General features: G+C 41.7%; 1 protein-coding gene across 3 annotated transcripts in view; it reads right to left on the bottom strand.

The window, feature by feature from the left end:
• Positions 1-18,275, bottom strand: part of alg6 (ALG6 alpha-1,3-glucosyltransferase) — a 273,870-nt gene extending 255,595 nt beyond the window's left edge. For all 3 annotated transcript variants that reach the window (XR_007963631.1, XM_052073440.1, XM_052073439.1), the window contains exons 1-13: positions 18,085-18,275; positions 17,847-17,931; positions 17,406-17,495; positions 16,967-17,055; positions 16,730-16,812; positions 16,309-16,373; positions 14,194-14,379; positions 13,470-13,605; positions 11,246-11,331; positions 8,662-8,746; positions 8,358-8,428; positions 7,459-7,527; positions 5,743-5,935 (exon numbers count right to left, since the gene is read on the bottom strand). Coding sequence is in view for 2 of the 3 variants with exons in the window: in XM_052073440.1 (XP_051929400.1) it covers positions 5,743-5,935; positions 7,459-7,527; positions 8,358-8,428; positions 8,662-8,746; positions 11,246-11,331; positions 13,470-13,605; positions 14,194-14,379; positions 16,309-16,373; positions 16,730-16,812; positions 16,967-17,055; positions 17,406-17,495; positions 17,847-17,931; positions 18,085-18,166 (1,320 nt within the window). In the remaining variant the exon portion in view is untranslated. The remainder of the gene's footprint in view (positions 1-5,742; positions 5,936-7,458; positions 7,528-8,357; positions 8,429-8,661; positions 8,747-11,245; positions 11,332-13,469; positions 13,606-14,193; positions 14,380-16,308; positions 16,374-16,729; positions 16,813-16,966; positions 17,056-17,405; positions 17,496-17,846; positions 17,932-18,084) is intronic.
• Positions 18,276-27,739: the final 9,464 nt, after the last annotated feature.

Here is a 27,739-nt window from a genome sequence, read left to right as displayed (position 1 = left end):
CTGGAATACTAGTATAATGTACTTTTCAGTCATATCGCCCAGCCCTAATATTCAAAATATCCGGTCGGAAAACTTTTCAAGGAACGTACACTGTTGTATACATCTTCATGCAGTGATATGTGCAACGTTGTTTCCATCCATGCTCCTCCAGCAGTGCAGCGTAAATGTCTAGTTGTGGAACACGCGATCCCCAAACGGGATTGGGATGTAATTACCATGAATTAACCTTCATTCGTTGTTCATACAATGTAAGCATAGTGAACGAATACTTGGAGTACACTCTTGCATTGGAGTTATTTGGAGCAATTATTGTTTTTTTTGTATGAGCCGGCAGTGATTTTACATTATTGTTATTGCAGTTGCAAGACAAGTACATTTATTAAAAAAAACACAAAAAAAACTGTTTGTTCAAATATTCTTGTTTTGGTGTTTTTCCAAACAAAAAATTACCAATAAGAATACCATTAAGGCACCAGCTCAGTAAGCAGTATCGTTTAGTCTCGGACCTACTGTACATGTATTTGTCTCCAAAAATTTTAAATGGATCCTCATTGCAGACGACACAAGCATGTTAGTTTCTGGGGATAACTTGCAGCAACTTCCGCAGACTGGTCCCAAGTGGACCGTGAGGGATGTAGAGGGAAAATGATAAATAAATAAATTTATTTGTGTTTCCGTGTGCTTGCTATTAATATTATATATATATATTCTTCTTGAGATCGGCCACTTCGGTTATGGTCCGGTGGTACTTCCCGTGTAGGGGCTTGTCCTCCCATGATGGTCCCTCTTCCAGCTCCTCATCCTCTATTCCCCATTGTCTGAGACATTCTCTGAGTACGTCATCCGTTGGAGCCTTCTCCTTGATGTAATCATGGAGCTTGGATGTTTCATCCTGGACAGTGGCTCTCACACTTACTGGTCCCCTCCTCCCTTTCAGCTTGCGTACAGTATCAGGGTGCTGGATTTGGGATGGAACCCTCCATGCATGGTTAGGAGCTTTCGGGTCTTAACGTCCGTGGTCTGAATCTCTTCCTTTGCCCACCTTATTATTCCTGCAGGGTATCTGATCGCTGGCAGGGCATAGCTGTTTATAGCCCGGGTCTTATTCTTGCCTTGAGCTGGACTTGCCTCACTCGCTGGAGGTATTTGGCCGTAGCCGCTTTCCTTGTTGCCAGTTCGAGGTTGCCATTGGCTTGTGGTATACCAAGGTACTTGTAGCTGTCCTCAATGTCTGCTATTGTTCCTTCAGGTAGTAAGACCCCTTCAGTGTGGACTACCTTTCCTCTCTTAGTCACCATCCGACTGCATTTCTCAAGCCCGAATGACATCCCGATGTCGCTGCTGTAGATCCTGGTTGTGTGGATCAGGGAGTCTATGTCCCTTTCGCTCTTAGCATACAGCTTTATGTCATCCATGTGGAGGAGGTGACTGATTGTAGCTCCATTTCTGAGGCGGTATCCATAGCCTGTCTTGGTGATTACTTGGATTAGGAGGTTCAGTCCTCCAGCAGTGGGCAGAGTGCATCACCTTGGTATATGCCACATTTGATGGACACTTGGGTAAGTGGTTTGCCAGTGACTTCAAGTGTGGTTTTCCACATCCTCATCGAGTTCGCAATGAAGGCTCTTAGGGTCCTGTTCACGTTATACAACTCCAAGCATTCAGTGATCCATGTATGTGGCATCCAGTCATAGGCTTTCTTGGAATCAATCCAGGCTGTGCACAGGTTGGTACGTCGAGACCTGCAGTCTTGTGCGACTGTTCTGTCAACCAGGAGCTGATGTTTGGCTCCTCTGGCATCTCTACCAATGCCCTTCTGTGCTTCGCTCATGTATTGATCCATGTGTCCACTTATCTTAGCCGCTATGATGCCTGACATGAGCTTCCATGTTGTGGAGAGACAGGTTATTGGCCGATAATTGGATGGGACTGCACCCTTTGAGGGATCCTTCATGATTAGGATCGTTCGCCCTTCGAGATTAGCCATTCTGGGTGAGTCCCATTCCTCAGCAGCTGGTTCATTTGTGCTGCTCGGCGCTCATGGAGTGCTGTGAGTTTCTTTAGCCAGCAGGTGTGGACCATGTCCGGGCCTGGTGCTGTCCTGTTTTTCATATCTGAGACTCTTTCCTGTATGTCTGCCACTGTTATGGTAACTGGGTTCTGTTCAGGGAGTTTGCTGTGCTCCTCTCTCAGGGTCACCAGCCATTGTGCACTGCTGTTATGTGCAACCTTCTTCTCCCATATGCCTTTCCAGTACCTTTCAGTTTCCAGTCTTAGTGGGTCAGCTCTTGTTAGAAGAAGCTATGAGCAAAAATGTATCATGTTTAAAGTTTCACTTATTTGGGCACATCGAAGCGTTTGGGTGCATATCCAGTACCCCCAAATGCCTACACACAAAGGCGCCGGCCACCTGGCCGGAGGGCTGTTGAAGTCCACGATTAGCACGTCAATACAGGTGGGCGATCATGGGGGAGAAAGCGAAATTCGGTCACAAAAGGGGAATGAATAATTAGGGAACAGCGGTTGAGCAACAAAAGACGAGTTGAGAACACCCGTCGCGCCCAGACGACATTGACCATCCGCAAAGTCTACAACATGCTAATTCGATGTAGACCAGAAAGAAAAGGCGCCAATGTACTGGTGGTTCGAGGTTGAAAAACAGGTAACCAATCACTACTGAGGGGCCCGACCGGGGGTGCGGCATGCAAATATTGGGGGCAGTGTTTTTCTTGTATTTTGCATATGTTACAATAAAATGTGGACTTTGAGTGTGATCGCAGAGCAACAACCGTCGTTCGCTCTCAGAGGTCCGCTCCCGCCGATATTGAAGACAATTTTCCTGTGTGCCGAGTCGTTTCTTTAACTTTGTCCGAGAAAATCTCTGACAGCTCTGTTGTTAGGACCCTGCCACTGAGCGTACACTTTCACAGGTTGTGTTGCGAACAGCCTGTTTATTAGTCTGGCCTCATTCTCTTTCGTGTCCCGCTTTAGGCGGCTGGACAAGGCTTGGAGCCTTTGTTTGGAAGTTTCGAGTGCTTCAGGTATGGTCATCTGGATTTACCTCTCGGGTATCGGCCTTTTCATCACACCTCTCTGGGCCTCCATCAATTGACTCACATCTTTCCGAGCCGCCTTGATCTTAGCCTCCATCCGTTTTTTCCATGGTGGGTAACGTATCTCATGGCTTCCATGGTTGCTTTTATAGCCAAACATCTCAAGGATCACTGATGCTGAAGCGTATATCAGCTCATTGGTTTCCGTGATCGTTACGGTCGCGATCGCCCTCAGTGCTGCATTCACACTTTCCATGAGACTTTCAGGTGGTACTTCACATAGCCATTGTAATCGGTTTCTAGGATGCCCAGCTTTCATTCTCGCCATGATTTTAGCTTTCAGGGCAGTTGCTGCCTCGCTCAGCATTTCATTCATTGGGGCTGGCCTCCCAATCTCATCATCTGCATTCATTGGGGCTTGCCTCACAATCTCTGGTATGACCTCCTACTCCGATCTGGCAGCCTGGGGCCCTTCACCATGGAACCTGCGTTGTACCTCATCAATCTCAAGTTGTGACAGCAGTTGCCGTTTGTGGATGTTGGAACACTGAGCTACTAGTTGTTTCTTGGTCAACCGTGACTGTGGGTTTCGAAGTAACCATTCAGCCCACATTCTCTGCATGTAACCCCTCTAACTAGGGTTGCTTGAGTAGTAGCATTCCAACAGAGCCATGTTATCACATCTCGCCCATCTCCGCTTTGTTCCAGTAGCCCATTTTTCATCAAGGTGCTCTGGTTCCCCAGCACCTGACCGCAGACCTTGTTTGGCCGGACGACGTCTGAGCCGGCATGTCATTCATTTTATTGTCTCTCATCATTGTATGAGGTAGGCATTAGCGTGAAGGATCTTGCCCAAGGACCCACACTGGATGGTGTTATATATATATATATATATATATACCTACTGTATATATATATATATATATATATATATATATATATATACGGGCGGCCCGGTAGTCCAGTGGTTAGCACGTCGGCTTCACAGCGCAGAGGTACCGGGTTCGATTCCAGCTCCGGCCTCCCTGTGTGGAGTTTGCATGTTCTCCCCGGGCCTGCGTGGGTTTTCTCCGGGTGCTCCGGTTTCCTCCCACATTCCAAAAACATGCGTGGCAGGCTGATTGAACACTCTAAATTGTCCCTAGGTGTGAGTGAGAGTGCTAATGGTTGTTCGTCTCTGTGTGCCCTGTGATTGGCTGGCACCCGATTCAGGGTGTCCCCCGCCTACTGCCCGGAGACAGCTGGGATAGGCTCCAGCACCCCCCGCGACCCTAGTGAGGATCAAGCGGTACGGAAGATGAATGAATGAATGAATATATATATGTGTGTGTGTTAGTGTACACTCTGCCCAAAGCATCATACCAGTTTCACTTTCACAAAAACAGTCTTAAAAATTAATCAAATTAAACAGTAGGTCACCTTCAACCTGCAGTGCCACGTGACCTGCATGACAGGTAGTTGTTAGCGATCTATCTATCTATATTTGGGTTGCCCTCAATCAAAGTGTGCTTGATCTGCAATTCACTGATGGCGTGTGTGTGCGGTAACGGGTAGATCGCGAGAGGGTGGCTGCTTGAAAAGTAGATTGTTGGTAAAAAAAAAGTTGGGCCCCCTGGTCTAAACAATCTATAATGCTAGAAATAATCTATTACCCGCAAATATACAGGCGGTGCTGATTAAAAGTTGAGGAGAATACTAAATTTCAAGGTCTGCTGCACACGTATAATGAAAGAGTCTTTTTGTTACAGCATCTATAGGGGTAACACTTTGGAATAAGGTTAGAGTAGAAGTACAGAAAAGTCTAAACATAAAACAGTTGAAAAACAATGCTGGGGCCGGCTTCCTAATCTTGTTTTTTTTTGTTTAATCGATATTATTCTGAGCGCAATTTTTATTGATATTGAACATGTGTCGATCATGATATCTATTGATATTGCCTAGTCCTAGATGAGAAAAAGAATAACTATTCTGAATGAATTCTGTGAAGCGTGACAGATTTGTTGTTTTGTTTCAAATAATGCTGTACATATGTTAAGGAATTATTCCGCTAGAAGTAGTAGTAGAACATTGTTGAATTTCATGGTGTTGGGTCTTCTTCCACCTTATAGAGAGATAAAAGAATCTGTAACCAAGGAAGGGCCAAGAGCAAATTGACAGCTCCCATTCCTCAACAACATATCAGATCCAACGAGAGATGAGAGCTAAAACCTTGATCTTGTCTCATGCCCCAGCTACAGTAAATGTTTTCAATCTACACCAAAAATCATTTGGCCTCGCTGTTCCACTATTTTTACAAGGATAGTGTATCGTGCCCAATCCACAAAACACATCTGTTTGCCATTTTCCACAAATTAAAGTAACAGGTTCATTTCTCTCAAATGTAACCACCCAAAATATAAACTTCTCATCGGTGGGTGACACTATCATGCTGAGATGATGTCACTGTATTTACATCGCACTACCCGTCACCGTGGTTTAGAATTATTATTCTAAACCGTAGCACAACGAACCGCTTGGTGGGCATACTCCCACTAGCTTGTTGAAGCTAAATGTCACTAAATGTCTCCCCATACCCAAAGGGGATAATATATTTTCCTCCAAACAAATTAGATCCTGCCCTCTATCTCCATAGATTCTAACATGGTGTCTGGATTCTTCTCCTGTTATTGCAACAGCAAGTGGCACTCACCTTCCATCTCAGAATCCAAGCCAGGTCCATTCTGGGCAGGAAGAATAAGAGCTTGTGGTAGGCTCCCAGTGCAAGCTCTTCCTCTGAACCGTGTTTCAGGGCTGACAGTAAGTATGTGCTGAAGAAGAGGAAGCCTAGCGAAGTCACAACATATGGCACCAGAAGACCGTCCTTCAGAAGCAGAGGCAGCATGCTGTGCAGGCGGACATGGGGCGAAAAAACAAACCAAAAAAAAAAACTAAGGGGATTTTCAAGGACATCTTCATGTGTGATTCATTTCAACCTGAAGTTTGATGCCCAAGACTTATTAATATGAATGACATACGCCAAGCAGAATGGTGATTAGGTTCAGAATCACAAATCTGGCAGTGTCGAAGCAACACGACATAGTCAAACCTTTAGCTCAGGGGTCCTGCACCAGCATTTTGTCCCTGAGAGAAATAACAATCTTATACAAAGCTTAACTTTGTTACGCGGATGGCCGTGGACAAGAACAACAATTGACTCATACTCAATCGCACAACACCCCACATATCAAAAACCTCAATTCTTAGCCACTCATTCGTTTTCTCTGTGCAAACAGAGAAACGCCCCATTCAACAGCTAAACATTTTCGAAACACATAATCAATTTGAACAGACTGGTTACATTCTGGCCTCTCTCCCCGTTCAACTTGAGCATTCATTCAGCCAAATGCGCAAACAAAAGATGTATTTTTTTAGATAATAAAGCCGGGAGAGGGTGCCCATTATGTCCATGTCAGACTGTACGGAGAAACTGGAGAATGACCTTCTGTCCCTATACAATGCGCACTTAGAGAGCAGGCATTCTGACTATGCAGAGTAATCCCCATGTATCCTTATCCGAAACCACACACACAACAATTAGAGCTGCCGGAAGAATTTAACAACAGCTGGTGAAAGTTGAGGAAGCACCTGAAACACGACTTGTCTTGCCAAAAGCAGTGCTCACCTCAACCCCTAGCATCTCACTGACATTTTCAAGACGATTACCATGACATTTTCCATTTGACAGTGATCAGATTATAGACGGTAAAAGCATGTAAGAATAACAATTAAACCTTATGTGAAAATGAATTGACAGATTCATATGGACTGATGACTTTGTCCCAGGTCATTACACAACTTTGGCAACTTTTGCAAAGAATGACATCAGTTTATTATTTATACGGTGTGTTCCTCAAAAAAACATTTACATTTGACCTTGACTCCAGGTTTAGAGTTCTGCTTTTGGTCAAGTGGTTAAGAACACCACCTGCCGAATAACTTTGCAGGGGGAAAGATCGAGCTGAGAAAGACGCAATGAGAAACATACACACAACACCACTCTCGTCCTACAGTAAGGCACTGACAGCCTGAACTACTCCCCAGGCGCGACATAAGTCACCTTGTGATCCAGCGTGTCACTAATGTTTGCAGTCTTAATATTGTAATGGCCTAAATGCAGGGGATGTATTTTGTGAATATGCATTTAAAAAGATATGTCATAGCCTTCAATATTGTATCCAGATTAGATTCATTAATGGGTTAATCATTGGAACCATAACATAGCATTTCTAAAAGATTCAAATTCTTAATTGAGGAGAAAAAAAAGCCCAACAATATTCTGACCAGGACAACTGTAATCACCAACAATACAGAGGAAAGACAAGCTTACATTTGTGAAATAGGTTGAGAAAGCAACAGTTTGATTTACCTGAATGTAGAAGCTTGCAGGAACCAAACACACACCAGTGGAAAGTCATTCAGGAAGAGACAGACGGGCCTAGAAAAGATATAAGTGGGTTGTCAAGGCACCATGCAGGAGAGGGGATTTGAGGTTGTGTTGGGTCAGCACCAAATGTATGCTTGCAGCACATCTTTCTCATTTTAAGATACTAATACAAGACCAACTTGAACTGGTCACTCCTCACCCAGTAGTTACCATTTGACCCAATTTAGCAGAGAAAGTAAGTACCGGTGGGTATTTTACTGTAACAGAACCATTTCCTTCCAAGTGTTTCATTACATCAGGACGGGCAATATTTTGACACGACTTTACAATGTTAACTTAAAATGCCTGCCTTCTTGATCAGTGCTGACAAGTGACTTGTACACTTGTATGCTCAGAAGGGGGCACCTTCCAACAGTCCTTGATCCCATAATTACAGTCAGTGCTCTTTGCCGATCCTGTTACAGCCCAATAATTGATCCTGCGCAAACAACGTCCGAGTTGCTGCCTTCCATTCTTTCCTAATCCCTGGACATGCATTACTGATTGATTTATGGGTCAGGTGGTAGATATAACTCAAGAGTTAATAAAGCAACAATCTAGATTAATACATGATCCCAGATCTAGAAACCAAATCCCCGGTTCTCAAACGTACCCGTGGCCTCACTCTCTACCATAATATTGTGGTCATGAAATGCACACGTTTACAAGAAATGCACCTTTGATGGTGATGAATTGAATTGATATGCGTTTGTAAGAATGTCAAATTGAGTGTGATGGCAGAGGCAACGTTCGGTTATTGAGCAAACGTGAATGTAAGACAACCTTGCAGCTCTTGGCAAATGATGCCATATATACAAACTGTATAAAAAAGCTGTACTTACAAGGATGTCAAGAGAATGGACTTCTCATGTACTTGATAGGAGAAGAGGAAGAAGCCCAGAGATGAGTTGACCTAAAAGGGAAGCAGACCTTGTGCGATTATACTACCTCAATGAATCTCAACAACACTTAGACGGGTAGTAATGACATGGTCAAAAAAAAAATATGAATAGATTTCGAAGAAAATCTTACTATACTCTTAACACTATACTCATTCAATAATACAACAGGCAAAAATGATAATAATAATAATAATGGAAGAGTCATATCCGGTAGGATGTACTAACTTGAGCCTTAATCACTCACCAAGGTCAGTTTAAACTGCCAGAATGTCGGTTTTGTCAACACTCTGATACAGGATGGAAGGACTGCCAGGACAGTGCAGGCCAAACTGGAATAAAGCACACGAGCACGCACACAGAGTTTTCAGATTAAATTCAAATTGGCTGCACTTTTTTAGTTAACTTCCCGAACATCCCATTCGCATCAAATTGGCTACAATTTCAATTCATAGAAGAGAAAGAAGTGAACAGTCAATATGATGGAAAAGTGTTTAGAACTGCATGACTGTCCATGTTTTATGTTATGTGTTGTGTTTATTATTTTACTTTATGTTAACCGTTTTGTTAAGTGCTTTGTTACAGCTGCCGCTATTGTGAAAGCGCTATATAAATCAGCATGTATTGTAAACATTCAAATGTGTATAAAATTAGGACAATACTTTGTGACCGTATGTGCTAACACAGGGGTGCCCATTAGGTAGATCCTGATCTACCGGTAGATCTAAGACAGCTTATTATTATTATTATTATTGCAAGTAGATCCGAGGAGTCTCGAGAAGAAAAAAAACAAACAACCATTTTTGTGTCTTTGTACATCTTAGTAATATATTTTTTGTGTTAATATTCACTGCGCACTAATCATCTTATCAGTCTCATTTTCACAAAAAAAAATAATCAAATAAAGCAGGTAAATCTTAAATTTACGGTGGCGCGTGATTACGTCACCAGAAGTTGTTAGCGCTCAGCAGTTTGCAATTGCAACTTGTGATCAGAGCTGTTGCGCTCTCTTTTATTGTCATGATTCTCATTCAGAGTTTGCTTCGTGTACAATTCACCGAGGGCACGAGCAAAGAGAATTGGAATCTAGGAGGGCCCAGGGAAGCACTTTAAAACGGTATGTGTGAGCTACGATAGTTAACAGGTTCCAAAAGTGCGTCGCATGCCTCCGTTTCAGGCTGTTTCTCATCATGGCGTGCGCATGTGTGTGTGTGTGTGTGTGTGTGTGTGTGTGTGTGTGTGTGTGTGTGTGTGTGTGTGTGTGTGTGTGTGTGTGTGTGTGTGTGCAGTAAGGGTAGATCCCGGGAGGTTAGTTGATTGAATAGTAGATCTTCGATCGAAAAAGTTTGGGCACCCCTGTGCTAACACAATCAGACGGAGACAGAACTCCATTTGACATTAGGTAGAACGTTCTGTTTTCTTGACATGCCTTCATGTCAACAGGGCAATTAGAGAAATAGTCCATTTCTATACTGCTTGTCCGTATTAGCAATCGTGGGTGAGAGGAAGCCAATTCCAGCCGACTTTGGGTGAAAGGCAGGTTGTGTTCTTGACTGGTCGTCAGTTGATCATAGGACATATAATGCAGATACAAACAACCATACACGCTCACATTCTCACCCATGGACAATTGAGTCTTTGATTAACCAAACATTGATTTTTGGAATGTGGGAGAAAGCTTGAGTGCCTCGAGAGAAAGCCCATACACGCGCAGGGAGAACATGCAAATTCCACATAAGAAGCCCTTTAACCAGATTTGACCGTGTCAAATCCAAACATTCAAAGAACTGTCATCACACAAGTGGATCCTCTCGTTTTCCTATCTTGGAGGTTCTTGTTATGTAGAACAACTAAACACTGCCCTCCCCCTCTCAGGGGACCATTAGTTTAACCCTTCAATTGTCACCTTCTGAGGGGGGAAGCAGCAGAGGAGAGGGATTAGGTGTTAGTATGTGTTGAGAGGTCAGTCAGCAGGTTTAAGGCGTCAGACCAACATTGTATTTGCAACAACGAATTGTGTGCCAGATGGAGAGCTGTGTAAAACAACAAGGCTGCAAAGCAGACATGGCGGAACTCAAGTCATTCACTTCCTTCACTGTCTAAAAGTATGCATGTCTTATGTGGAAGGGTGGCATTTTACAGTCCAGAAGGACAGATACTGTTTCACAGCATATTCGGTCCATGTCCACGGCACACCAACGCAGAAGCATTTAGCAAACAACCAGTGCCAAAGGACAAGTGTTTTTCATTTGTTTGAAATTCGCCACAGTCAAAGAGGTCCAACTTGATCCCGTGACTTAGCAGCCTGGCAAAAACATGCTCATGCAGCGAACATAGGACTCCTATATTTAGAGTGATAGGTTATTTAAGCACAGTCGTCCACGGCACAACTGTTATATCAACTGCTTCCTCCCACTGATTTACAGGATCTCAGCTTTAGTTCAAAATAGAAATTCAAAATGCTTCTGAGATCTGCTTTATTTAGAGAAAAAAAAGTTCTGTTGCCCTTTTGTTTTTTTGCTCTACACAAACAACACCGGCCTCAACAGCACCAAGAGAAACCAAAGCTCTTGTTGTCATCACATTTCTAAAAACAGCTGACTTCATGTTTAGAAGGTCCTCACAAGATGTATCTACTTCACTAGAACACAGTAGTCACACCCTTGGGCAGGCTTTTTTTCTCACTGGTTTAAAATGAAAGATACCACAACATGAAACAGGATGGAGGAGAGCCAAACAAAACACACACACACACACAAACCTAGAAAAAATTACAGAAGAGAGAGAAAAAAAAGCAGCAAATGTGAAGCTTTTTAATCAGATGATATTACCTGAGGTAGAGTTGGAAGTCAGTGGACAGAATGGATCTGATCTTTATTAGGATGTTCAAGCTGCACCATGTGTTGGCCACCTTATCCTGTCCACATGCACACTTGGTTAAATGCGAAGTGATGACATTCAAACTCATCGTCGTCATACACAACAGACACTAAACACTTGACAAGTGCATTTGAGCACACCATAACTATTTATTATTGTGTGCTTTTTATAGTGCTAGACTGTTTTGACACATGTCGAACATAACTCTGAATTCCATTTTATAGGCATAGCAAAATAAATGGAGTAATTTCCCTCTGGAAGTGCAATAGATTTGGTTGATGCATTCCTGAGGGACAGTTCCACCGGACAGCTCTAAGGTGTTACAAGTAGCCCCCCTGTCAGCGCGGGACTTATTTGTAAACTCGGAGATACCAGGTCAATGGTCAAAGTATAAGTAGTTTCTGCTAACAGCCACATCGAGACCAATCGCAGGACACAACCTAACTGAAGACTGACTGTGCTCATGAAAGTGGTCATCTTTTGCAGGAATAAATATTTGAATCATCAGATTTATGAAAGCCGGGGTGTGAAAAATTAGACTGTCTATGCTTTCATTGGTGTATGATGCGGTCCATTTTTCATCATTTTTCTGACAAAAAGTCCCAATTTGTAAAGGAAAGGAGCAATCATTTACAAAAGTACTGGAAATATATACAGACTTGTAAACAGAGGACAGCAAAAGCAAGAAAAATAATCTGTAAATTCCTTTTCTCTTGAATTAACCAAGAAAATCTTTGACAATAAGTTTGACCTCATTCGTATGTCTTTTTTTGTGAATAACCCGACAAGCTCCTTTTAAAGTTGCGCAAATAGTCACTTTTGGGTCACGGGGGAGATAGTTGTGTCTGGTTCAGATCAGACTTACAGTGCTTTGAGAACAAGTATTATTAAACTAACTTAGCTGCCACTGTGCACTCTAATGTCACACGACAACACAGAGACCACATGACAAGAGCAGCTTCATCACTTCTTTGGTCTCGGGCCACACGACGAGAAATCCTCTTTCTGGCCTATTTCTGTCTCTCTTCCATGCTACAGCTGCTCACGGCACAGCTGTGCGGACCCTCGTGTTAGCCCTGTCAGCATTTGGGCTTTCCAATGTTATACTGGCTCAACTGCAGCCCTCTCGATTTTCCTCGTCGTCCCACTCCAAATAACTACGATGGGAAATGTTCTTGAATGCCACGTAAGGCAACACATGAACGGAGGGGTGGCCGTTGGGGATAATTTCAAATGGGGCGAGAGTGGTTACGGCTCTGTCGCCTATAAGCTATGTTAGACAGGGAAAAGCATTTGGTGCCATTTTTGTGAGCAGAGGGCAACCTGAGATGAAAGAATGTAGTTCAGTGGGTAAACTTACAACTGCTCCAAACCAGGAGTCGCCACGAGCACCAGTCACTGCCCCTCCCCTCCCCCGATACCCCTCCTCCCCTCATCCCGTTTCTTTACTCGAAGTGTATGCTTGTGCTCACAATTAGTTCAAGACAATTTGCCCCAGCCGACTGGTACCTCGTGGCTGGATTGATCAAATCCAGTCACATAGATAATATATGTCATTCATTTCGACCTTTTTAAAGACGCTGCAAAGTTTCCGCTTTCAAGACCGGCACATACAAATGGACGGTGACGAACAATGGTAATTAATACAGAATCTGAGCCGGAGAACCAGCCCAGCTTTGAGTAGTGCTGCAATGCTGCCATGCAGTAAACAATAAGACTGCGGAGTCTGAATCAATCATTTTTCTTCACTTTTCATTCCCTTAAGTTTCCCAGACACGGTGTGACCTTCCCAAGATTTGATTCCTCTGATCTCTTTCTGATTGGCACTGAAGGACTTAACAATGTTTGCCATGCTTTGAGGATGGAACCGCTTGAAAGGCGCGAGGAGGTTTTGCTTGACCTTAATGAAAAGGACACATCTTGCTGCGTGTTTGTCACTAAATCCATGAAATAAGGACTTAAATTACTTGGGAATGAAATGTCATTCTCAGGAAAATGTCCGATCATGACGAATCACGGAACCAATTTTTTTCTCTCGCTCATTTATCATCTCCCAATTATTTCTTTGAATAACATGTTTTGAGGTGCAAGCCACAATTCCTTTACAAGTGTAGAAATGTTTTTTTCTAAATGAAGCTCACATTTTTCTTCTCGCTTTTAATTCAACCCATGTACCTCAAACAGGCCTCGAGCCACTGGAAAGATTCTCCTGAGCACCTGCAAGGTCTGAGCGGGGTCAGACAGGAAGGGCAACCAGCAGAGGGCAAAAGTCACCAACACTGCAGCTGCGACTTTCAGTAACATCAACAACCTACATTAAAAGGATCACACATAAAAAAAACAACACTTTAAATGCATCAAAAGACAGGCTTTGTCAAGCAATGAAATATGAATGTCCATGAGCAATGATTTCTCAAAATCCAAATATTTATTTGGCATGTCCCCAGTTAAGGCGTATTTTGGAATGCAGTGAAAGCCCTGCATCAGCTGAGAGTCTCCAGTATAGGTCAGACTCTGCAGTGATCTTGTCAGCTGTAGCTGTGGAAAGCTGCTACACACACGGGGCATAGCTGAAGAGTTTGGACATAGCTTGAGTGTCATCTGGACATATCTTCCCACCAACCCTTCTAATCCAGCTCTCCATTTGCTTTAAATGTCCTTGGAACATTGTTACTAGATAAATAGACACAAGTAACTGCATCCTAGCTGATTACCTCAGTCATTCTGTGACGCTCCAGTGACCTGTGCCTTCTTTCCAAGTGACAGAAGGTCAAAACAATATGATGGCAAAATTAGAATTGACTAAACTGAGGTCTTTGTTGGTTGGGTGATGACGCGCACCAAGGACAATGCAAAGCAAAGTTACATACTCATCTGTCAGAACACTTGGTACACTCACCCTCGCCCCAACAGGCCCATTTTGACACACTTTCCCAGGAGGTAGCAGAAGAAGGGCAGAGCGTGGTACAGCTCCATCTGTTTGTAGTTGAGGGCCAGGGAGAAGGCCACTGAGCCCAGTGCATCCCAGCTCAGTCCCAGAGCCAGAACAGCCCACATGGCAAAGCCAAGGCTCACTGCATTGTACCTTGTACTGTTAAGATCAATCTTACACAACACAACAGTGTTTTCACATCATGCCAAGATGTGAGGATGTTAACAATCAATTTCCAAATGCGGTAACCAGATGAAAACATTTATTTTGTCAATTCAATTTTTATTCTCCAGGTCTGCTCCAGGAACACAGAATGTGCCACAAGTAGCGGAGCATCCTAAATCTGCTGCAGACAAAGCTTTTCCTACTTTGAAATGCTGTATATCATAAGTTCTCATTACAATTACAGGTACATTTTAATGAGAATGTCCTACAGGGCATGGGTCTTCAACCACCGGTTTCGGTGTCATTCGATACCAGGCCACATAAAGAGATATTTTTAAGGATTAGGTGGTGATCAGTTCTGTCTCCCTCTTCACCCGAGTGTTCAAGAGATGCTGCCCCAAGTCCGATGACACGACCACAAAGTTGATCATTGAACTGCGGTCTACGGTTCACTGTTGACGATTGCACGTATGGACACACTTACACTTGAATACGATGTTCGCGATAGACCACAGGTGTCAAACTCAAGGCCCGGGGGCCAGATTTTGCCCACCGCATAATTGTATGTGGTCCGCGAAAGCAAATCAACCAAGTCAACTTCCATGACGCTTGCTAAAGTCCGTACCAACATTTTGAGTTGTCATATGTAATAAATCGCTATTGTTAGCTATTACAAGCATTATTTCAGAAACTTAAACAACAGGGGAACGAACTACTCTCCTTGACTTTTGATTTCAAAATCTAATAAGTGTGTATTTTTCATGGAATAATAGGAGGAAGTGATTCAACATTTCTACGGTTTCACAATCACAATGGCCCTTCGAGGGAAACTGTGACAACAATGTAGCCCGTGACAAAAATGAATTTGACACCCCTGTTATAGACATATCCATGACAACCACAGAAGTACAATAACAGAACACAACTGATCGAAGGGGTGGTGGTGGTGGTGGTGGGTTCCTCTCAATATGGGTGTTCACACAGCACACATTTGCATCGGTGCTGCACCGACGTATTTAGTTGCTATGTATCTTACACCGGTGTAAATTTTGTGGAGCATTCACACGTAAAAAGACGCTTACTAAAAGCGAGAAGCGTGATAACCCCGGTGCAGCCCCACTTGCGTTCACACGGCAGTTTCTGCGGCCGTGCAATACGAATAATACGGAAATAAAACATGTGCATGTGTAACGTGTACTTCCTTTTCCCCGCCTTGTTTGTGGCATATCGAAAAACCATGGTTTATACTTCTCCAGACAAATCAACGCTGTGGTCTACCAGACACCGTAAAACATAGGTGTAAAACTCAGGTCCTGGAGGGCCGCCGTCCTGCATGTTTTCCAAGTCTCCCTGTTGTAACACACCTGATTCAAATGAACAGGTTCAATGTCAGGCTTTCGCAGAGCTTGCTGATGATCTCTTCATTTGAATCAGGTGTGTTGCAACAGGGAGACACTTGGAAATTTAATGTAGTTGAGAGATGAATTCTGTATAGTATGGTCATTTGGTCAAACACCTCGGCCGCACGACATTAGGAAAAACATGCAATGTGCGATATCGGTTTGAATATAATGATATTACTATAATTGCGATATTTAACATGTACCGAAAGAAACATTTTATTATCACGACAAATTTTATCATGAAAGAAATGTATTACTTTCATGCAGCAAAATAAAGAAGCTCAATGTAGTCTTCACTAATTAATTGTAATGCCGCAAGATACTGTTCACCTATTGGGTGACACATTTAAGGTTTCATTGTTGCTGGTCAAATTGACATGAAAGCATACAATTCCATATGAAATTTATTGCAAGTCTTTGCGATATGCATACTGCATGGGCAATTATTGCAATAACAATATTTTTTTTCAGTATACTGTGTAGACCTAAGTAACAGTACTCAGAAAAAGGATACTGGAAATGTCCATAGTCAATAAGAAGAAGCCCTGGATATATCAGAAAGCAGAGCAGAGTGCAAATCTGGAGAGAAAAAAGGTTTTAATTGTACCTCAAATCCCTAAAGGGTATATTCAACTCACATTGTGCTCTTTATTTATTGTATGCACAGAGATAACCATATTATCATTACTGTGCTGTGAAAAACACATATACCGCTTTGGTTGTTTTAAAATATTTTTGTGTTCATGCGATGTCGGGAATGCGGACACCCTACTCACATAAAAAATTTTGAAAACAAAAACGGACGTGTATTTTTCTCAGGACAGCGAGATTATGTGATGAGCTAATGTATGAAGAAGACAGGAATTACTATGATGATTGTAACTGCGTTAGCTGAATAAGCGAATGCTCAATGCCACTGGACAATCATGACTCACCTTTCTTTTAATAGTGCCACCATTCAGCCATAAACAATATAATACAACGGCAGGGATGTATATGAGTACATCTGCAACAAGCACTGCAACAGATACAGAAACAAAACATACCAGAACTTTCAATTCAAGCATCCCTGCATCCCTTGAAGGAAGTATATTCATAAATGTTATTATCTATCATTACAACTTTTGCAGTGTACAAAGTGCTTTTGTGTTTTTTTTCCCCAATAATCATACCTGTTGTTCTCATAAATAACTTGTGTGTTGTACTTTCATAACCTCTGGATTTGTGAAGCTGCACCCATTCAGGGTTTATGATCTTGGCACTGCAACATGGACATTAAGAATTAAGAAAACCTTTATTAGTCTCGCAATGGAAAAATTCCCAATTTACAGCAGGAAAGTAATAAAAGGAAGAAGTAGAACAACAAAATATAAGAGCTTCTCGCGGCGCCATTTTGAAGTAAAAATAACAAAAATAACACAACACAACACATAGGACACAGACAATCGTGCAATCTTTACTTTAGACTGCAACAGTTATTTAACTGTTGTTGAATACGCAGACAGGGGAACGTCAAATCAACTAAAACTTGGTGAAATGGTGAATTCAAAACGGTTACTCAAGTCTCTGACATTTTCAGTGAGGCTGTCATCACAAAGTGTGATTACTTACATATGAGCACAGATCAGGCTGTGATAGGCAGTCAGAGGAGGATAGTCAAGACCCCAGTAATTCAAGTCATTGTCTGTGGTATTGAAGTACCTAAAGGAGGGCAAGGAAAGAATATCCATTAGTAACTGTTTTGTAAATACCGGGCAAAACTCCTATTACGTTAGCTGAGGTGATAACCCTCACATGATATTAACATTAAAACATTGAATATGCACGGCAAAGATTGGAGCTTCGGTCCGTAACTGTTACTGGGATTATCTGCAAAAGTGTCTTCCGCTATCACAAAGTGTGCTGATGGTGATGCTGTGAGCATGACACAGCATGAACACTAAGACATGTAAAACATAAGTCGACGTGACGTAAGCTATAAGGTACTGTATCTCTTTCCAAGCATACAGCAATGCTCAGTTGGTATGTGTCAGCAAAGGGTTTAATACTGACCATTCATGCACTGGAAGATTGTAGGTTATTTCTTGCCAGTGCCTCTGTGCTTCATAGTCGCCAAACATTGGCGCTTTTCCTGCCCCTGGAGACAAACATTGAAGTTTTGAGAATGGGGGAAACAGACAGGTAAAACATAATTTCACTACTTTATGAACGTCCGAGCATGTTGATTTTGTGATTGGCAAAATTATCGATGGCAATGAGTAGTGCTACAAATATATAAGGAGCTTCCTACCGGAGTAAGAATTTAAGGACACTCCCCATCTCACAACAACGCCTAGTAAAACACATATTGAAATGAAACACCAAGTCGGCATTACTCTTAAGAGTTAAGGTTAGTTGTTGTCTCATTCAAAACTGACAAGACTCTATTAAATGTGTCTGTTTGCAGTCTACAAGCATTTCCTGTAAACGTCACCATTTACACATTGTTTTATTGGTCCATGGTTGCCGACGCTCTCGTCCAGACGGTATGAGACATTCAGGTTCCCTAAGAATATCGGATTTTCAATTGGCTCTTAAAAGAATTGCAGGTACAGTACTGTATTGGTGGTGCATGACAGATATTTTTTTCTATCATATACTGACAGAACCAATTATTTTGTTTAATAAATACAAGACAGAATTGATTTAAATTTTGGAGAATGGCAGCGTGTAGTAGACCTTGTGGAATCGATTTGGAGGGCAGAAAGGTGGGCAAGTTGTTATGATCTGTTATAATTTTTATATCTGTATTGAAAATGCCATGTTCCTGTTCTTGGGTTAACCAGCAGGTTGCAGATTGGAGCGAACTTGCTGTGTGCCCACCTACTGCCAATCCTGTCATTTGGGAACCACGTCTTTAAGGGCCCACAAACTTTCTGATGGTTGTGGAGTATTGTTTGACCCTGCTACTGCCGTTGCGCAAGTGATCATTTTCATGACCTCTCGCTCTCATGTTTGCTCTTGTTCTCCGGGTGCTATGTTTTTGGAAGTAAAGTTTTCGTTATTTGTTCTTGCGTTCGTAAATTGGATTCTTTGCATTTTGTTTGATAGTCTCGGGTTCATTTCTTCCTTGCCTTTTTGCAAGTGCATTTAGATTTTTAGTTATTGCTTTGTTTGTCTTTCCCTTGTCCTTATTGGCAGTGCTTTCTGTTCCTACTTTGTCGGTGCGTTTTTGTTACGGAGTTTTGTCTGGCGTCGACTATTCTGGGATCCAAAAACATTATTCGGTTCGTTTGAACCGTGACAGAAAATTACTGTTGCATCTCAGTGCCGGCAAGGTTATCGATTATTTAGCACATCCGCCTCACAATACTGACGGGCAGGGTTCGATTTCGGCTGTAGAGTTTGCATGTTCTCCCCATGCCTGCGTGGGTTTTCTCTGGGAACTCTGGTCCCCCCCCCCCCCCCCCCATTCCAAAAACGTGCATGGCATAATGGAAAACTCTTAGTTGTTCTGGGGTGTAATTGTGAGCATGAATGGTTGTTCATCTGTGTGCCCTGCAATTGGCTGACAACTAGTTCAGGGTGTACCTCACTTTCTGCCCAAATACAGCTACAATAGGCTCCAGCAGACCGGCGCCCCTTGTGAGGATAAGCGTATTGGAAAATGGATGTTGGATCTCAAGAGAAGTAAGTCAAATTTGTGCAGACTTATAGCTTTACCAGTAAGACATGCCCGACTGTTCTTGTTCCAACGAAGAGTCAAGTTGCAGCAGTGAGGTTTGTAGCCAGTAAACCCAGCCAACAATAAACAAACAAAACAAAACAAAACTGTGACGCATCCCTAGTCGTACCTGGAGTTTTTCTAAAATAATTTCGAATGCGCTCCAATCTTTGTAGACCGAACCTAAAAGCTACTAGTGACTATCAATCAAAAACTAACTGTCCAACTTGAGAAAGAGACTTAATTAGACTTCATTCAAATGTTATGAGTTTAATGTATTGCTACATGTAATACCTAATGAGGTACTATCACTAGCTAATACTGCAGTACATATGCTATCTTTACTATAACTAGGTACTTAGAAAGACATGCCAAGATTTGCTGGCAAGCCATAGGCTGTGATTCAATGTTGCAAGCTTATTTGATGATCTCTGTGTAACATTTAAAATTCAGCTTCAGACCAATCTGAAAGAATAGATATTATATTATTGCTATATCCAACATTTGTACGTAACACTAATTACTTTGGGACAGTTTTGTCATCTTACATCTGTGACCCAGTTTGAATGCACACTTACCTAACCAATAAAGGTTGGTGATGACACACCATTGAAGTTGGACTTTTAGCACAATTACATGACTGAATTACCTGTAGTCATCATATCTTGCGTTTCATGAAACACATGTCACTTGAATGTATTTGCCTCAAAGGCCTACTAATGTGCACACCTTGTAGGGGCATATATGAAGCGAAAATGAGTACACTTTATAATACAACTGTGATGGGCTGTCACAGATCCTACTCTTGTGTTTGTATTCTGACTTCCTCATTTATTTTGGTGGTCCACTTCCGGGGACTTTGCTTGTTTCCTCTAATTATCAGGCTGGGCCGGAGGGTGCTCCCTCACCTGCAGCTGATCAGAAATAACCACTTGTGTGTAAGACCTTTGCTGATCTGCAAGCGGGTGCCAGATTGTTCGTGAATTATGAGTGGTACCGTATTGGCCCGAATATAAGACGGTGTTTTTGCATTGAAATAAGACTGAAAAAGTGTGAATAGCGCCAGATATCATTGAAGCAAATGCTGAACTTGACTCCCCAGGCCAAAGCGAACCCCTGTCATGAAGAATAAAAATAAAAATAGCGGTTGCACGAAGAAGGAAAAAAAATAGCGGTAAGAAAGAAAAGAGAAGAAAATAATAGAAGAGATAACAGAAAATGGAGAAACCTAGCAACAATCTGGACAAAAGTGTCTCGAAGATCGGCCAGGTAACCGGCAGCTGAGAGGTTATGATGTAATTTACATTTCGAAAACCATAAGCCATTCATTTACGAATGTGATTGCACTTTAGTTTACATATTCAAATGTTGAGATATTAAGATTTGAATGAGGCAAAATAACAGGCTTTTTCTCTCAAATCTATTGTTATAATTCTTTGTTTCAGATGTACTGTAATTATTTTCTGTATAAAAATTAATTTGGTGTTCAAAAAGTCTTTTTTCAAACTTGAATCTTGAAAAAGAGGGGGTTGTCTTATAATCAGAGCCATCTTATATTCGGGCCGATATGGTATTTAGGCCTTTTCTAGTGCACACACTTGCCCATTTTGGATGTTTTGTGCATAACTATTTGTGTGCACAATATGCCCTGATGAGATAAGATAAGATGTCCATTATTTGTCCCACACTGGGGAAATTTCAGTCGGAGTTCAGAAAGCAAACCACAAGCGAGGGAGAGGGAAAAAATGCAGAGCAAGTGTTTGTTGTTGAAGTCAAGTCAAAAACTTTGGGATGGATGCATCTGATCAATTATCCCATGAACGCGACATTAATCAGAAAACCGTGTTTAGACTATCGTGGCAACATATTGAAAAGAAAATGTTTGACTTTACTTCCTCTTCTATGCATCTTTTTTTTCCTCCCTGCATTACTTTTACTTTTATACTTGAAATAGTTTGAAACCGTTACTTTTATACTTCAGTAAAAAAGCTAGAGGTCATACTTCTACTTAAGTATTTTTAAATACCAATATCTATACTTCTATTTGAGTAATAACCGTGAATACTTTTGACACTGCAGGATGTGCTTGTGCGTAGGTGCCAATGTGCATACGATTCCATGTCGCACGTGTCCATGCTCAAAATGCCAGGGCCGATTTCATGCGTCCATCCAGCCCTGCCTGTTGTCACCTTTATCTTCCGCTCCATGAAACTGACATTAATGCTCAATCGTGCACACATGGCTCATTAATGTATTTGTATTGGAAGCCTTATAAATGTGATAATTTTTAATAGGTTGTACTCTCCCCTACAAAAATATTGGTCAAGGTTAATCCCTTTGATTTTGTTGGATACGGAAGACATTTAGATCAAAAGATGAGTATGAGACAAAAGTTCCAAGACTCCAACTTTTATTCATGCTATTTACATCTCAATGTGCTAAAGCAGGGGTCCCCAACCGCCGGTCCGCAGGGCATTTGGTACCAGGCCGCACAGAAAGAACTTGCCTTAATTCCGTTTTCTTTAGTTCAGAATTCGAAAGATGTTTTATTAAATTAGCGGATCCTCCATTACATCCGTCTGTGTCACGCTTGACTCACGCCAAACCACGCTTCTGCGTCACATGACCGATTACGCTAAAAACAAAACGTTGGAGGTCGCAAAATGAGTTTAAAAACTGCTGGAGATCGCAAATGACGGCTGCCTAAAAAGTACGTTCGAGACAACTGGATTAGAGTTATGGCTGAATACTCTGAGATCGCCACAATAGCACTGTTGCTATTTCCGAGCAAGCCAAATTGATCAGAGCTATTGCACAAAGATTGCGCATAGCCAATGCAACAATTTGGAATGTCCTGAAAAAGAAAGAAGCTACCGGTGTAGGGTGGCCTGGTGATCCAGTGGTTAGCATGTTGACCTCACAGTGCAGAGGTACCGGATTCAATTCCAGCTCCGGCCTCCCTATGTGGAGTTTGCATATTCTCCCTGGGCCTGCGTGAGTTTTCTCCAGGTACTACGGTTTCCTCCCACATTCCAAAAAACATGCATGGCAAGCTGATTGAACACTCTAAATTGTCCCCAGGTGTGAGTGTGAGTGAAGATGGTTGATTGTCTCTGTGTGCACTGCGACTGGCTTGCAACTAGTTCAGGGTGTCCCCCGCCTACTGCCCGAAAATGGCTGGGATAGGCTCCAGCACCCCTCGCGACCCGCGACCCTTGTGAGGATAAGCGGATCGGAAAATGGATGGATGGACTACCGGTGTACTCAGCAACAGACATCAAATCTGTCAGCAAAGGATGTTAACAGACACCAGTCAATGACATCACTGCCAACCTCCACAGGGAGTAGTGAAGCTCTCACAATCTACCTACTGTTTGAAAAAGACTTTGAGAAAAGAAATACAGTGTAGAGGCCATACCACAAGATGCGAATAACTCATCAGCAAACAGAATCAAAATTGCCAGATTGGATTTTGTAAAGCAGCACAGTGGTGAACCACAAAGGTCTTAGACTGGGCAAAAGCTTTTCACGTCCTAAAGAGAAGACTGAAAAGAGAACCCCACCTCAGAATGAATCAAGAACTGAAAGAGGCTACAGTAAAGGCCTGGCAAAGTATTTCAAATGAACAATGCAAGAATCTGGTCAACTCGCTATGTCTAGCTTTTGCAGGTCTGTATACAGATGTAGAATTATTCAGCCCTCCATTTTACCTTCTCCTCACAGTGTAAATCTCAGCCCACAGGCTCTGTGACCTTTTCCTCTGTTGACACCAACGTCTTTGTTCCCAATGTGTTAGGTAGACATGTTCCTTGTGGTTCTGGCATCAATTATGTATAAATAATAATAACCTTGGACAACTGCTGATTTGCAATGACACTTTCATTACAAAGTGAGCAGCCAATAACTCACCGATAGCCATTAGTTATTAATGCTTGGCCACATCAGCTTTACTTTGTCATTTATTGCTTCACCTTGATGCCTTTTTAAATATTCAGTAACTGCTGTACCTACATTTATTGTCTGTGGCCTCCTCCCTGGAGAAGGCTATTTGCTTGTGGTGTGGAAGATGACCTAGTTATTGAGGACGATTCTTCCAATGGCAGTGTGGCGAGGAAGAAAAGACCTTTTTTATTCAACAACGTTGGGGGAAAAAATATTCATTTGATGACATGCAATCCAAGTTCCTATTTCAGATATACTTTCAGGTCATTTAATTTTCATTTTTGATTTGTTTTTTTTACAAAGTGACAAAACATAACAAACTTTACTAATGCATTAAAAGTTAACAGTATGTTGAATTAAAAGGTCTGACTGATACAATATTTGTTTTTGCATCAGATTGATACATCACTTCTGACTCCTTAACTGTCCTGGCAAAACCATGCATGAACCACTATGTGGTCCGCCATGCGAGCAGTTTGTTTTGATTTCATGTCAAATCTCGAGGCAATGGGTTTTTAGTTGTATTGTTCTTTTTTTTTATGTCCCACATAAGCCGATCAAAATGGCTCAGATTGAAGGGTACACTGTACATTTACTCATGAGGTCAGTGTGGTCTGTGTATTGAGTGTACTGAGTTAAAATGTTATCTGAGACCAAGAAAAAAAAGCCCAGATGTTGATTATAGGGTAAAAGTCATATTAGTCCTTGTTCGTTGTCTCTTTACTACCATCAATTCATTTTGCAGAGCACTTTTCATGCTCAAACCAGGGAATGCTGGAGTCTATCCCCGTATAGTGAATCGAGTTTAAAGCCTGGGTGGAATACCATTCGATCCCAAGACTGAGTGATGAAGACAAATAACAACCATTCATTCTCACAATCACTGAAACATCCAAATTAGTTATTCTGATTGTGGAGTGCAAATCAGTGTACAGAACTAGAACCTTTTCGATTTTGAATGGGATCAAGGTTATTCAGGTCGCTAAAACAAATCAGGTCATGGTATCTTTTTGTTTGTCTTTTTCTGCTGTCAGAAATTTCAACCAAATGTATTTATCATATTTAGTGATCGTTTCACGGGATAACTACTTACACATCCCACACACTCAGACTAACATCTCTAACACAAAGTTAAGATATTTCCATTGAATTGGGTTTGCAAGCAGCACAGTGTAGCAGCCGTTATCACATCCACCTCACAGCTAAGAGGCTCCCGTGCTGACTTTGGGGTTCCCATATTCAAGAATCATGTTATCTGAATTAAAAACTCTAATTTTTCTCTGGTATAATATGTGCCCTGTGATGGGCAGTCTGGGGTGTACCCTGCCTTTCGCCAAAGGAAAAAGGCTTGGCTCCATTTGTTTGCTATTGAATGTGTAACCTGTTTTTATTTGTTTTGTCATTCACTGTTATTGTTCCGGCGGCCCGGTAGTCCAGTGGTTAGCACGTCGGCTTCACAGTGCAGAGGTACCGGGTTCGATTCCAGCTCCGGCCTCCCTGTGTGGAGTTTGCATGTTCTCCCCGGGCCTGCGTGGGTTTTCTCCGGGTGCTCCGGTTTCCTCCCACATTCCAAAAACATGCGTGGCAGGCAGATTGAACACTCTAAATTGTCCCTAGGTGGGAGTGTGAGTGCGAAAGGTTGTTCGTTTCTGTGTGCCCTGCGATTGGCTGGCAACCGATTCAGGGTGTCCTCCGCCTACTGCCCGAAGACAGCTGGGATAGGCTCCAGCACCCACCGCGACCCTAGTGAGGATCAAGCGGCTCGGAAAATGAATGAATGAATGAATGTTATTGTTCCAAACACATCATGTCAAACTCCAGAACTATATACTGTTCTGTCATGCGGGATAGGATTCTTAGTTCATAAAACCTTATAATCTACATAAAGTTATACTTTCTCCTTTGTACAACAGGTACTGCACTATGATATCCACAGAGGCTCCTACAGTGTAGCTCAGGCATGGGCAACTGCCGGTCCGCTGATGACCACACTCTGGAGGTTATTTTTTTTCCAAACACAAGAAATTCTTTCCCAAAAAATGTTGATAAACATTCAATTTATGCTTTCCACAAAAAAAAAATGGGGTGAGTATGCTAACCCCAGAACAACCACAAAAGAAAATCCAAAATCTGAAAAATATGGTATAGTAATGGAGTTTTTATTTTAATCCATGAACGAAAATGAGAGTATGCCGAACTGTGAATATGCGAATATGTGAATATAGTTGACTGTAGTTTTAAGTTGTAATATCACCAATCACCACTAGATTGCAGACATGGCTGAGTTGCCTTTACACTCAACTCAACTGACTTGTATACTATCCTATAGTATGTGAGTAGACCTAATATTTTTTGGAGTGGATTTAGAATGATATGCTGCACATATGCAGCAATATTACATTTTAGAGTGAGTTTATTTATTTAAGAATTGATTTCTTGCATTTAACATTGTTTTCTTGTTGAGCTGTTTTGTATAAGAGAGTCAATGAAAAATAAATTTCACAATGTCATTTTTAAATGTATTTAACATTGTATTCGTGATTTTAACTGCTTGTTGTAAGGTGTCCTTGAGTTTCTAGAAAGGCGCCCACAAATAAAATGTATTATTATTATTATTATTATTAAATTACAGTTTGTTGTTATTTTGTTGTTTGATTCAAACCTTTTGTTGTTAGGTTAGGATAATGGATCTTATTTACATGTACTGAAACATTTTTTTCAAAAATGAATTGTATTAAGAGTGGGTTTTCCATGTATGGACATATATTCATATTTAAAATATCATTTTTGTCATTCATCTGGTTCGAAAGTGGTTCCCAGGATCACTGATTGATATTGTGGTCCCGCCAATATTAAACTTGCCCATCTGTAGCTGAAAACAAGACATGATTGGAAATTAGTTTGTTTGTACCTTGAATTTCATCCATTTGCTTGCCATGCTTTTCAATTAATTGAGCCATTTGTTAAAAGAACAAGGCCACTCAGCACTGCGGGAATAACACTTCGCTTTTCTCCACCTGTGCACAAGCAAGTGCTGCAAAGCTCAAAATAAAGTATCCAGGTTGCTTTTCAAATGTACATATTTAGCCAGTCAACAATTTATCTTCTGGCAAAATATATTGTGATAAAATAGATTTTTATGATTAAAATTTATATAAATGTTAAAATGTGTGTGTGTGCGTGTGCGTGTGCGTGCTCGCAAGCGTTACCATGACTGTATTTGTAAAATCCTGGAGGCGCGTGTTTTTTTCCTCAGCATCGTTTCAAAGGAAACATCGCAAATGAATGAAAATGCAACAATATACTGCATAGTGTATGCTGCAGTCACGGACGCGGGATTTGCTCCCGACGACGGCTCTCGATCTTTCACACCAGAGATGACGAATGTGACGGCCAACGAAAACACCACTGACAGACCACCCTTGTTAACTATGTGTTGTGTTGTGTTATTTTTGTTATTTTTTCTTCAAAATGGCGCCGCGAGAGTGGCTGCCTTTCCAGCAGCTCCTATATTTTGTTGTTCTCCTTCTTCCTTTCATAACTTTGCTGCTGTGAATTGGGAATTTCTCCATTGCGGGACTTCTTATCTTAACCACGGTTGCATTTTCAACAAATTCTGCTTTCATCCTTTTTTTTTTTTTAATTTCCAAAGATTGTAATTAAATTTTTGTGTCACTGGACGCCGAAATATTTTCCCGAATTATCCTCCAAACTAATTATAAATGGACCGACGGATTAAAATACTACAACTAATAATGATAATTAATTTTGTGTTACTTATATATATATTTGTATTTTCGTTTTATATCAGTTATTATAATTCCCATCGTATCGTTCCTTTTTCTATTTCGTTAGTAATATTAAAAATGCCATCGGGTTATTGGAGAAGGGTTTGCATCATCGTCACCTTCTTCGGTGTCTGACCGTGTACTGAAGCAGCGAGAGGCTCCCTTTCTCTTTCCCATGGGCATCGGATAAATATAGAGTGCAAGCACGCGCGAGTAAACGTCGCACGGACACACACACACACACGCGCGCACACGCACACGCACACGCACACACGCGCTCACACACCATTTGCTGTTTGTGTAAAAGGGATTAGCCAGACACAACTGCGAAACTGTTGAAACTGTGATCTGTGAGGAAGTCGAGCCACCGAATCTTGTCAAAGGACACCAGCAGTGATGTAATATTAAAAGGTCTCCAATCCCTCGGTCCAAATAAAATAAAGTCGGTGCTCATTCTACGTGATTATTCTAAAATCTCAAATACATCAACATAATGACTGTACCGATGTCGT

Source organism: Hippocampus zosterae, chromosome 8 (genome assembly GCF_025434085.1).
Source record: "Hippocampus zosterae strain Florida chromosome 8, ASM2543408v3, whole genome shotgun sequence".
Lineage (NCBI taxonomy): Eukaryota > Metazoa > Chordata > Actinopteri > Syngnathiformes > Syngnathidae > Hippocampus > Hippocampus zosterae.
Note: the sequence above shows the minus strand (reverse complement) of the source record. Positions and strands in the feature narration are given on the sequence as shown.